At 37.6% G+C, this 12,780-nt stretch overlaps 1 protein-coding gene across 23 annotated transcripts in view; it reads left to right on the top strand.

The window, feature by feature from the left end:
• Nucleotides 1-12,780, top strand: part of ptk2ab (protein tyrosine kinase 2ab) — a 64,576-nt gene that overhangs the window by 50,925 nt on the left and 871 nt on the right. For 13 of the 23 annotated variants that reach the window (XM_077215495.1, XM_077215534.1, XM_077215503.1 and 10 more), the window contains 8 exons: nucleotides 3,811-3,897; nucleotides 4,122-4,268; nucleotides 4,985-5,098; nucleotides 7,673-7,735; nucleotides 9,368-9,407; nucleotides 9,953-10,056; nucleotides 11,692-11,847; nucleotides 12,655-12,735. In XM_077215495.1, the coding sequence (XP_077071610.1) occupies nucleotides 3,811-3,897; nucleotides 4,122-4,268; nucleotides 4,985-5,098; nucleotides 7,673-7,735; nucleotides 9,368-9,407; nucleotides 9,953-10,056; nucleotides 11,692-11,847; nucleotides 12,655-12,735 (792 nt within the window). Of the gene's footprint in view, nucleotides 1-881; nucleotides 1,332-3,810; nucleotides 3,898-4,121; nucleotides 4,269-4,984; nucleotides 5,099-7,672; nucleotides 7,736-9,367; nucleotides 9,408-9,952; nucleotides 10,072-11,691; nucleotides 11,848-12,654; nucleotides 12,736-12,780 lie in introns of all 23 variants that reach the window. The other 10 variants (XM_077215523.1, XM_077215478.1, XM_077215451.1 and 7 more) reach the window with 2 other exon arrangements.

Here is a 12,780-nt window from a genome sequence, read left to right as displayed (position 1 = left end):
ATGAAATGTCCCTTCCCAGCTTTTTGTTTTAGTTGGAAATACACAGCCATTTTTTAAAGAAATTAATGTTTTTATTCAGCAAGGATTCATTAAAATTGTGTGTCAGTAAAGGCATTTATAGTGTTTCACAACATTTTTATTCCAAATAAATGCTGTTCTTTTGAACTTTCTATTCATCATTAAATCATGAATGTATCATGGTTTCCACAAAAAATATTAAGCAGCACAACTGCTTTAACAGTGATAATAAGTAGTAATGTTTTTTAAACACCAAATCAGCATATTAGAGGGATTTCTGAAGGATCATGTTACACAGAAGACTGGAGTAATGATTCTGAAAATCAATTAATTTAAATTGTAATATTATTTTGCCATATTACTGTTTTTACTGTGTTTTTGATCAAATAAATGCAGCCTTGGTGAACATAAAATACTTTTTCAAAAACATCCAAAAATCTTACCGGCCTCAAACATTTAAACGGTAGTGCGTGTCAGTACAATTGAAGTTTTTTATGTTGTGATTAATATTGTTAGTCCGTCTGCTATTTGACATGGTTTTAAATCCTTCCCTGCCCTGTGCTGCTCACATTATGGTGATTGATGGGCCAGGCTGATCTTTCCATTTGCTCTGTGTGTGGCTTAAAGCACTACATACTCTTACTTTCAAACCCCCTCACTCCCTGTCAGACCTGTCAATCATCCTGTCCAGGTGCTAATGTCTGTTTTTGTGTTGACTGGTCACACCTGCCGCTGTGCTAATGGCCAAAATGAATCTGCTTTCACCCATATCATGTCTCACTATATTTCTGCTTTTGTCATCCTCTCTGTTTGTGCCCTATTTCCTTGTTAGCTCATCTTTCATTGTGTGTGTGTATGTGTAGCCCTCCCGCAGACGCCCCCTCCAGCACAGCTTCAGTATGGACTGTCTGTCTGCGTCTGCGTCTGCTGCTTCTCGCCCTCCACAGCAACCCTTCGGTTCCCAGATCTCCCTTTGCTTCCGTCAGCCCGAGTCGTCTGCCTCTCCTTTGGGTCCATGTGACAGACCCATCATTAACCGATCACCACACATGCAGCAAACGCCACAGCAAAACACTCGCACTCAGTGCCATGCTAATACACAACAGCTTAGCGTACATCCCCAGCTGTTCCCACAGACTCATTCCTCGCTTCTGCTTCAGCCGTTACCGCTGCACTGCTCCCTGCTGTTTCCCCAGGGGTCCAGGAGGAGACCCTGTGTGTCCCCCAGTGCCACTCAGCCTGCTTTCTTCGACCCCTACTATCCCTCCATGCAACAGCTGAGCCTGACCCACGTGCCCTACAGATTCTCACAGGCAGGTGTGCTAGGGCTGTTAGCGGGGTATCCCGGGGTTTTACTGTAGTTTCTTCATTAGCACAGGTGCTTTTGTGGGTGCATGCCAATTTCGCTCCGGATTAGATGTTGTAGCGATAAAAAGCAGTAAAGGGTTTAGTGCATTAGAGTCAGCAATGTTGACTGCAATATATAACTGTATATAATCAGTTTATAATCAAGGGTTTTTGCATAGTCAAGCAAAACTCTTCATTTGATGACCAAGTGTATAAGACAATTTGCAATAGAGTGCAGCAGTGCCCCACTTTTTCACCAGCCTTGGTTCTGGAAGTAATTTCCCTTTAATTTTTTCCCTATATGGATTTTAAAAAGCCTTTGTTAAAGAGTTATAAGCCATTAACCAAACCAACCAGCTATGACGTTAGTCGCACCATGTTGCAAATTATGCATACATGTACAAATATTTAAGTAGTTACTTACTACATCATTTGCTTTGCTTCATGTGAGTGGACTGTACTAAAGAAAGCTTTTGGCACAGTTTTCTTTTGTAGTTTTTCACCAGTAATTTCATTGTTAAACACAATTTAAAAAATAAGTAAGGGGTCTTGCAGAGGGGTCTTGCATCAGCCTGAAGGGGTTTATTCTGAGATTACACCCGGCTGGATGTACATTATCCCGCTTATTACACGGCCACTTGAGACATAAGTAAATAATTAGACACAAAATATTTCATTAGGTCTTTAAACGCAAAGCTTCTTGGAGAGAGCAGTTGCTAGACCGGAAAGTTCAAACTAGACGGACGTTTAAGGGATATTGTACAGTCATACCACTTATTACACAGCATTTTGCCACATAAATAATTTTGAGGATGAGAGTTATTGATTTGAGATGAAACTGTTTTAAAATCGTATCTGTTTGTATCTTATAATCCAACAGTGTACAAAACAATAGTCGCAAAATGGCAGCAGCTGCGTTTGTATGAAACGAGAGAGTGAGTCCTCGATAATAACTGTACATAACATATCGATTTGACTAAGTTTTAATATTTTATTAGCTCACCAAATGCAAAACTTCCACAAAGAAAAACTGTTCCTTGGAAGTGTATAGCGCTGCTGACTTCAGTAACCCGGATGAGCCTGTGTTATCTGTTTTTAGTTATTGTTATCGAGGAATAACATACCGCTGGATGGCGTGATTGACCAATCAGAATCAAGGATTCCACAGAGCCATGTAATAAGTTGAAATAATGTGGGCTGATGGTTTTAACAAAAGCAAATGACATTAATTAACAACCTCATAGCTCACCGTATGTCTGTCTTTAAAGGTTTATAGGTTATTGTTAAAAATCAATCAATGTGATTTTAACTTCCAGAACCTGACTGTTGGACTATATTGGATATATGAAGGATTAAATGCACATTGCGTGTCAGCTTTTTCTTTCGGAGGGAGTTTATGAAGCACTTTCTGGTTTATGTGTATCTGTATACAGTACATGTTGGACAAAGCTGAGTAACAATATAGCTTTTAAAGTGCACATACAATAAGCACATTTAGTGGCTCGCCTGCTCTTTACAGTGAAGTGTAGCGACTTTTAGGCTTCAACATAGCTGTTCAACATCTTTTGATCAACACTAAAAACATGTGGGGAAAAATGCTAGCTTCAGAAATTTTTCTGTGGAAAACTGCATGTTGCCGCCTCATTGCATGTAAACTAAATTGTGTGCCAGACCAGATGTTTAACAATTGTATTAAAATTAAAGATTAACCTGCCATAGACGTGTGTGCTTGTGTGAATCTCAAATTTTATATTCGCCTTTATTTTCATAAATGCAGACAAAACAGTTATAAGTAAAAAGGCTCTCAACCCTTACACATCCCCAAAACATCATTCTTAACAAAAGAAAATTGGTTCTTAAAGCAGATTGATGATAAACATCTTTCTTGTTTTGCTTTGTTTTTAATGACAATATATCACCCACCCCCCCACCCCTTTAACCCTTTTCTGTCCATTTAGTGTATGTTACTGTGTTGTCACCCCTTTTTCTCCTTTTGTTTCCTCCTTTGCTCATCTGGAGCTGTGGTCAGTCGACTCTCTCTATGAACGGGTTTATAAGGTAGATCAGTCCATCTCCTGTGTTCCCACCCGCAGCTGAACTCAGAGTATCCTAGTTGGTATCCCATTTGGATGAGGACCGCCTCCTGTCAAACAGCATTCATTCTTCAATCCCTTTCTTCTAATATTTTATACCTGCCCGGTCCTTCTCCCATGTATTGTGTAACTACAATAACATAACACATGCATTGTGTTAACATTTATCTAACTGCTTGCATTTTATGTTTGACTGTTTTAATTTTTACCTTCAACAGCCTGAAATCTTCATCCACACAAAATGCACAAGAGTTTTGCCGTCTGGTGGACTGATTTTAACAGCATCTCCTAACCTTAACCTGACTGGTCGAGATCTGCTAGTACATTAACATAGTTGTGTGTGTGTTTACAGCCCAGTCGACCTGGTTATCCAAGTCCCCGTTCCAGTGAAGGATTCTACCCTAGTCCTCAGCACATTGGCCAGCACAATCATTACCAGGTACAAAACCAAGGGGTGAATTCACTAAGAATGATTTGAGTTGGTTCAGACTGCTAGATTGTGGAGGATGCATTAGACAACTAGTTGAATTACAGGTGGTTAGTGTATCAAGCGCAGGTTTATAGCAATGAAATACTGCGTTGTGCTACTGTTTGAGAATTAACCCCGGAATGTTTATGATGAATAAAAGTTTGCTTTTTATATGTGCATTTGGCATGATGTAGATGGCAGGGCACTCTGGGCCACACGGCTTGCTTCCCGTACCTGGTGTGATGTACCCTCCCCAGGCAGCAGGGACTGGACTTGATCACCACGACAGCTGGAACCATCGCAGAACTACTCAGGATCACATGTGGAACCCCAGCATGGAGGTTAGAAGAGAACGAGAGAAAGCTGCATGTTTTCTCAGTACTGAAATCTAAGCTCTGTTCCAAAACCGAGTGAGCTGCCAACAAAAACACCATTTTAGGCATCATTGAGACGCTCCCAATGTGAAGACAGTTTTAAACATTTACAACAAATGTTTAAGGCCTTTTAAGGTAACTTATTTTGGCCAAATTCGAAGGTTGCACTGAGTGTCCTTCATAAATTAGTAAAATTGCATTGAGACTCAAATAATTGTTTGTCCAAAATGGTGTAATTGAAAAAAAAGGTAAATATTATACATACTGTAAATATAGTTTAGGTACTGAACATTTATTGCATGTTTATTGTTATTGCTTATGCAACTTGCACCTCCCATGCACATTGCTTGGACTGCATGACCAAAAAGGTTTTTATTTATTATATATTATTATTAGTAGTATTATTAGCAAAAAAGGTCCATTGATGGTCACATAGGGATGTACAGTATAAGGCACAGCTCACACAGAAGGCACTTTCAAACCAACGAAACTCAATCTTAATCGCACAGATTCCTATTGAAATGATTGGATTTTGTTTTGCAAAACATCGCCAAGCAGTGGTAAACGTGCTAAAGCAGCTACTGTAACAAGACTGCAGTGCCAGTTTGATTTTAGCGGTCATACTGTATATTTATTATCATTTTATCATCTTAGCTTTTGTTCATGAGTTGTGTGCTGTTCAGGATGGCGTGGCTCTGCGCTGTGGTCTGTCTCAGCTGATGGAGGAACAGTTGTTACTGCAGCAGCAGCAGATGGAGGACGATCAGCGCTGGTTAGAGCAGGAGGAGAGACTTCTGGTACTGATCCCACTCACCTTCACCTCCTCCATCTCTTCCTCACATGTATCTGCTCATCTTATTCCCTTTTCCCTCTCCTCTCTCCCCCTGCTTAGCTGTATTACATGGGTGTTAGTTTTCACTTCTTCCTAAAAGCATTTTAGTAGTGAATCATCATGATGTTTATTTATAGCTGCAGCATTGGTATGATATTCCAAACAGTCATTTTCATGTTTGTTTGAGAATAAGTGTGTCCACCAATTGCGGTTTCCTGTGCTATTTATTTGTAAACGGTTGTGAGCGATCCTCACAATTTCACAACCTCAGCTTTGCTATAAATTTTTTTCATTCCAAAATAATTTGCATTCTTGAAGAATTACAGAAAGAATATAAATAAGGAATGAATTCGAAGGTATTGCATCCTGCGGGGAGTGTGTTATTGTTGCAATAAAATGTGTGTATATGTATGTTTTCATCCGCACAAGTTTGTCTGAGAATATTTGTGTGCGTTTGTGGTATGGCAAGTTTTGGCTTTCAGTCTCCGTCATTTGTATCTTCACTGTGTCATTAAGTTCAGTCTGTCTCATAGAAAAAAACTCTCGCTTCCTGTACCAACTAAAAAGGGCATTCAGAGCTCCACCACAGCAAACAACATTCATTCTTCTGCTCAAACTATTACTTTTCCTCTCAAACAACTTCTGTTGAAATGAAATGTCAGCCCCTTAAAGGATTAGTTCACCGAAAAAAGTATTTGTTCATCCTTACGTTTTTCTAAACGCATAAACTGTGTTTTGTCAATGGAACGCAAAAGGAGATATTTTGAAGAGTCCTGCTGTTCTTTTCCATATGGAAAACATAATCTGTATGATTCGTTAATTTTATTCCAAATCTTTTGAAGTCAAGCGATAGAATTGTGTGATGAACAGACCTACATTTTATATTTATCACCAATAATCTTCCACTCCAGTGACTGAATCATTGAGTCAATAAGTTTGAGCTCAAGAACTGAATCATTCCAGTGTGTGAACAAAGCACTCAGAATGAATCAGTCTATTGAAAAGAACTGGCTCGAAAGAATTTGTTCATGAATCTGACTGATTCGTAATTCACTGAAGCAGTGCTTCTCAAATAACCAGGTCAGTGAATTGGAAGATTATTAGTCAATAAATATTATTGTATATAGTGCATGTATGGCACCTATAATGATGCTGTTTATTTTATTTATTTATTTATTTATTGGAGCTTGGCAGCCATGTGTGAAAAAAAAGCTGTCTCAATTTGTGTCTTATGTTCCACCTTTAGCAAATAATGACAATTTTACACATAAATAAGACTCAATAAAATCTAAATCACCTAAAAGCCAAAAAGAAAAATATTTTTTTCATTAAAAAGGTTACACTCTTACGGTTTTTGAGTCTTACAGCCAATGTGTGACCTTTTTTCAAAAAGGAAAATAGATGGTTAAAAACTATTTGCATGCCCATTAAAGTTTTTTTTGATGCTGCGAGTGGAAGAATGAGTTTTTGATCCCGGCCGTTTGATACAGGTGCCGTTTTCAGGAATTCCTCAGTAATGAAGGGTTTTGTTGGCACTGAGGCATGAGACGGGTAAACTCAACCTGACCTGCATCTGCTGAAAGTTAAATTACTGATCGCTGGAAGTTTTCATCTCCTCACAGATGTTATACGTGAATGTGCATGAGGAATAATAGGAGGGGAAGAGAGGGAAAGAGAGAAAACACTGAGCTAGGGAATGAGAGAGAGTAGGAGTAGTAGAGCAGAAAAGGGCTTGGCTTCGTTGAGTTGAGGCTCGTCGAGTGTGAGTGAGTCAGTGTGTGCGTTTAATATGTCTCACATTCAGGAGACGAGTCACTCCACACACACACTCTGACTTATCCCTCACACACACGCTTGCTTAATGGAGATCCACTCTGTGCTTTGCTCCATGCTTAAGAAACGCCAGAGAGAAACACTCACAGGAACAGACAGGAAGATGCAGGTCTTTAAATCCTGCTTCGGAAAACTGGTATGGTAAACTTGGAAAAATTGGAAGGGGAGGGTGCCGTTTCAGTAAAGCTTGAAGTGTGCTGATTTTACACTGTTTTTATTTTATCTTTAAGGGATCTTGAACTGTCATGGACTTGTTGTTAAAGTGCTGTAAATGATTGGTTTATATTCATTTGATATATGGATGCTTTATGGTTATCATTTTAAGGAGTAGGAACAGACATACGGTTTGTGAGCAATACATATGATGTGATTTATACGCAATGAAATGATTGAACATGTGAGACATTGTTTTTGTTGCATCATGTTTTGCCCACAATGACATTTCCGTGAGATCACACTTATAACTGTATTTTAAACATCAAATGTGTTCTTATTGGCTATTACTGTGCAGTGCCATGCAGCAATGTCATTTTCTTTGTGGACTAGCAATTTACTTCTCGCTGGAATCTTGTGTCGTTCCAGGTCAGGACGTGGTGTGAAGTAGCACAATACATGTGACAGACATGAATTTGGTGAACGAGGTGTCAAGTTTGACCTTCTTTCTCCTGTGTCTGTGTGTCTGTGTGTGTCTGTGTGTGTGTGGCAGAAGCCTGATGGGAGAAGTTCCAGAGGAAGCATTGACCGTGATGATGGAAGCCTTCAGGGACCAGTGAGTTTCTTCATTTTCTCTCTTTTTATTGAAATACTCTACCGTTCGAAAGTTTGAGGTCAGGAAGTACATTTTTTTCAAATAAATATTATTACTTTTAATTAATATTTTAATTAATTAATTCAGCAAGGATGCATTGAATTTAACAAGAATGCATTGATGGGTTACTATTGACCTTTTTATTCATCAAATCAGCTTATTAGAATGGTTTCTGTAGAGTCATGTGACTGAAGTACTTGAGTAATGAAAATTCAGCTTTTCCATCACAAGAATAAATTACTTTTTAAACTGTATTCAAATAGAAAACAGTTGTAATATTCTAATTCTTTGTAACTGTAATATTTCACACTGATTTTACTGTATTTTTAATCAATTAAATGCAGCCTTGGTGAGCATAAGAGGCTTCTTTCAAAAAAAAAAATCTGAACCCAAACTTTTGAATGGTAGTGTAAATCTTTATAAACATAATGAAATGTAATGTTATGCAAGTTCATTTAAGGTTAAAGGGATGGTTCATTAAAACCATTAACCCTTTTTTTTACATGCATGAATACAAAATGTGAAATATGTGTACTCCTTCCATGCAACAGCGGTTCATAGTAGCCATATCTCTCATGCATGAGTTAATCATCTGATCAGGTCTGTTAAATATAGTGGTGTTCCAACTCATGGACATATGCCGTAAATTATTTTGTATATGGGTGTCAACTCACTCGCTGTGGGGGAATTCTGTACATGTACAGGAATTTCACTTAAATTGTTTTCAATGGGAAACTGAAAGATTGTATGTGAAGATTATGTAACTCTGTGATATTGTAACAATTGTAACATGTAAAATCATTTTGAAACTCTAAAATTTGGTTCCAGTTCTAAATATTGAGACAAAGAATAATTCTGATGTATATTATGTTTATGATTTTTCTACTGTATGTCACTGATTAGATACATTTTTTACATTATGACTTTTTGTACAGTCAAATATACTTCAGGTTTGAGACAAACTTGAGGTGTTCATGCAGCTTAAGAACTGAGAAAATTCTAAAACTCCTGTTTATTTTTTTTATTTGTTAAAATGGTGATAATAAAATAATTTGTAATGACTATAAATATATGCTGATATATGCATTCATTTTGCAGTAGTGTGTTTTTTTAAATAATTAAGGTTCTGAAGTGTCTATCACTGCTGGATATCTATCAAAAAAAAAATTCATTGGGATAAATGGGAGACCAAGGACAAGGGCCCTTTTGTGAGGAAACATGCCGCAGTGGACACTCGAGAAACCCAATCTACTCCGCCCTCCCACTTCTGATGTTAATACAGAATTACCACAGATGTTTACTAGTTTTTGAATGTTTCATGCGTGTCACGATGTGGATCTAGAAGAGCAGAACTCCACAGCTGCTCTAGAGGTTGTTTGTCTTCTGCAGTGGTTTTGAATGTCTATCCCGTCTCATTGGGCTGTCCTCTTTGATTCTCTATGGTCTTGGCAGATTTTGTCTGTGTGTGCGTGTGCGTGTGTGTTGGCATGCCAGGCATCCAGGCTGCTATCCACCCAGACCACAACAACAACACGCATGGCACAGTCTGTCTCAGCTCTTGCATATGTTTAACTTTTTTTTTTTTTTTTGCAGACTGGAAACCAGCACATCTATCAACCTATAGGGAAAGCAGGTAGTTATATGCCAGTTCGTTTCATGTAATTTTTGTTCAAAAAATTGAAATAAGATCCTTTTTTTAATCTTTTTGAAAAGTCTCTCATGCTCACCAAGGCTGCATGATCATAATACAGTAAAAAAAAAAAAAGTGATATTGTGAAATATTATTACGATTTTAAGTTACTTGCTTGATTTCTATTTCAACATATTATAATTTATTCCTGTGATGGCAAAGCTGAATTTTCAGCAGTCTTCATGGTCACATACTCCTTCAGAAATCATTATAATATGCTGATATGGTGCTCAAGAAACATTTCTTATTATCAAGGCTGAAAATAGTTGATACATTTTTTTCAGGACTATTTTATGAAAAGAAGTTCATTTATTTCAGAAAGAAAAAAAAATCTCTTGCACTATAATGTACATATTTTACTAAGTGTTTTTGAGTGCAGATGGTTTATAAATAGCAATGGATTTGTATGAAAATGACTTCCATCTGATGTTGTTGCTTTATAAAAGAGCAGATTGAGTTCCAGACTAACTGTTTCTTGTCGTCCTCAGAGCACGTAGCTCCTCCTAAAAAGCCTCCTCGGCCCGGAGCTCCCAGCCACCCAGCAGGAGTCTCCGGACCCAACCCTACAGAGAGCTACAATGAAGGCGTGAAGGTACCAGAACTACCAGTGAGAAACTCATGAGCATTGTGCTTATGGAACTTCACAATAATCACTGCTTGCTGTTTTTAAACCACAAAGTTTGAAATTCCACCAAACACACACTGGGAGGCTGGTAAGATTAGCATCTGTACTTGCGGGGCACCTTCAGGAGCAGCTAGCATGCCAACAGATGCCGTTTGCCAAGCCTCATTAAAATCATCCTCATTCCTGAAAACCCTTCTCTCATAAAAAGATCCCTGCACAGTTTCCATTCCAGCGCCTTTTCCTGATGCTGTGGGTCAGCGTGCAGGGGGTCTCGCAAGCAACAGCAGAAATGCAATGCGGCATGGAAAATATAATTAGAAACAATGCATGTATAATTTCTATCTGTTTCGCCATTTTAAAGTTTTTAGGAGTTTTACCTATGGGTGTGTTTGGTCAAAAATAAAAATTTATTTAAGGTCCCATAATAACACTCAAACGAGCCCGGTTTTCTTTCTAGTGTTGATTTTGTGTTGTATTTTCAGTTTAAACAGCAAGTTTGGGTGGGGAATATTGAAAGGCTCATCCTGTATTCTTTTTAAATAGCTAATAGGGTTTAGTTGTTCCACAATCGGGATGTAGTCAGAAGCAAACATTCTTATTATAGAAAGCATTTGATTGGACAAAACATTTGAAGTAGAAGATGATTTGTCAATATTTAAACAAGACATGAATTTTACATTTCTATATTTGCTAAAAATGTAAACACAAAACTGTAATTTTGATTTTATCGGGTCTTTAAATGTAAATTCTGTTATATAATTTCACACCACTAAACACTCTTAACGATTTCATGAGGTTGGGTTAAAAAAAACAGAATGATGCCGTAACTCCAAGCTGTTTTCTCTTTCTTTCGTTGCAGCATGTATATGTAAAAAGATATTTATTAATCTCTTTCTTTTTTCTCTCTCTCTCTCTCTCTGCACACTATTCTCTTGCTCTGTGCCTCTGCCCTTCCTCTGTTGCACTGTTTTTGCACTGGTAGCCCTGGAGGGTAAGACCACCTGTAGAATCAGTGTTATGTTTCTGTCTGTGTTTATGCCCCCTTTAACCAGTTGCTATGTCATTACTCAACCATATCATTTCGAATTATAACTTAATTATCCACTAAACTGAATTACATTGGCTGTATAGATAACCATGCATGTCCTTTGCTTTTTTTTAAATAAGCTGTGATTTTAATAATGTGCTTGCAATCTAGTCTAGTGGAGGTTCTCGATCATTCTTTTGGGATGGGTGCACAGTTTGACACCACTTGGTTGTTTTAAATCCAAACTAAATGTGTCCCTGATCTCTCTATAGATTTAAGATGGGGGAACTTTTTGTATTCATTCTTTTTGTTGTCGTATCATATTTTGTATTAAAACCAAGGATGGATATCCAATCAGCTCAATATTGTAGGTTGAGTTTGGTCTCCAGTAGTTGCTTATATATTGCCACCTTGTGTCAACCATAACACATTTCATTATCACTTATTTCCAGTAACAAGAATTCAATAACACAACCTTCATCTAAAATCCTTTGTTTATGTACATAAATACTTGTAATGAAATAATCGTCATTAATGCATCATTTTAAAACATGTTACTTTGTATTTGTCGTTAGATTCAGCCTCAGGAGATCAACCCACCCCCGACAGCAAACTTAGATCGGTCCAACGATAAGGTCTATGAAAATGTGACCGGGCTGGTGAAGGCCGTGATTGAGATGTCCAGTAAAATCCAGCCAGCTCCCCCTGAAGAATACGTGCCCATGGTGAAGGTATGACACAACCTAAGAAATATACTAGATATGTATACTTTAGGGTCACTGAATATGTCATTTGTTGTCACGAGAGATTATCCTAAAGGGATATTTCACCTAAAAATGAACATTTTTGTCATCATTTACTCGCCCTCAGGTTGTTTAAAACTCGTATTTCACTGGGACACAAAAAACAGGCATCTATGGTGCAGTCAAGTTCCTCGCAACCAGTGTTGTTATTGTTTACTAAAACTAGAACTAGTTGTTTTTGGTAATTTAAATAAAGCTGAAATAAATATGAAATAAAGATAAAATATAAATATAAGATAAAACAGTCTTTTTTTTTTTTAAGTTCCTCTATTATGCTTTTTTTAAATATTACCTTTCATGCAGAGTAATGCATGTCTGTTTGTGAATGTAACTGATCTGCACAATTTTAAAGATCAAAGTGCATGACAAATGGAGTTACTGTCTCCTAAATGAAAGAACTGATTCTGAACTGCCTGAAACGAGCTGTCAGTAATTCCATTCTTACTTCCGGCAAGAATACTTTATTCAACCGTTTCAGACACTGAGAAAAGAGATGCAATTTATGAAACAGTGTTTTTTGACCTTGGATGCATGTAAACCTGTTGTAAGAGATCTCCAAAACAAAATCAGGAATCTTTAAAATGGCATAATAGAGGCACTTTAAACAAAAATTTGAAATGTTGCCTGGGCAACTAACTGAAATACTAAAATTAACTGAAATGAAGAAGTCAATGTTTTAAGATGAGCCATTATATAATTTTTGTACATTTTCAACCATGAAATTGTGTGTTTCAGGAAGTAGGGTTGGCACTGAGAACACTGTTGGCCACTGTGGATGAGACGATACCCTTATTACCAGCTCACACGCACAGAGAGGTAAACTCATTCACAAACTAACCCTAAAAAATACTCTTATTCTCA

Source organism: Siphateles boraxobius, unplaced genomic scaffold (assembly GCF_051911475.1).
Source record: "Siphateles boraxobius isolate OS27281-9 unplaced genomic scaffold, OSU_SipBor_1 12, whole genome shotgun sequence".
NCBI lineage: Eukaryota > Metazoa > Chordata > Actinopteri > Cypriniformes > Leuciscidae > Siphateles > Siphateles boraxobius.
This window is presented reverse-complemented; position numbering and strand designations above follow the sequence as displayed.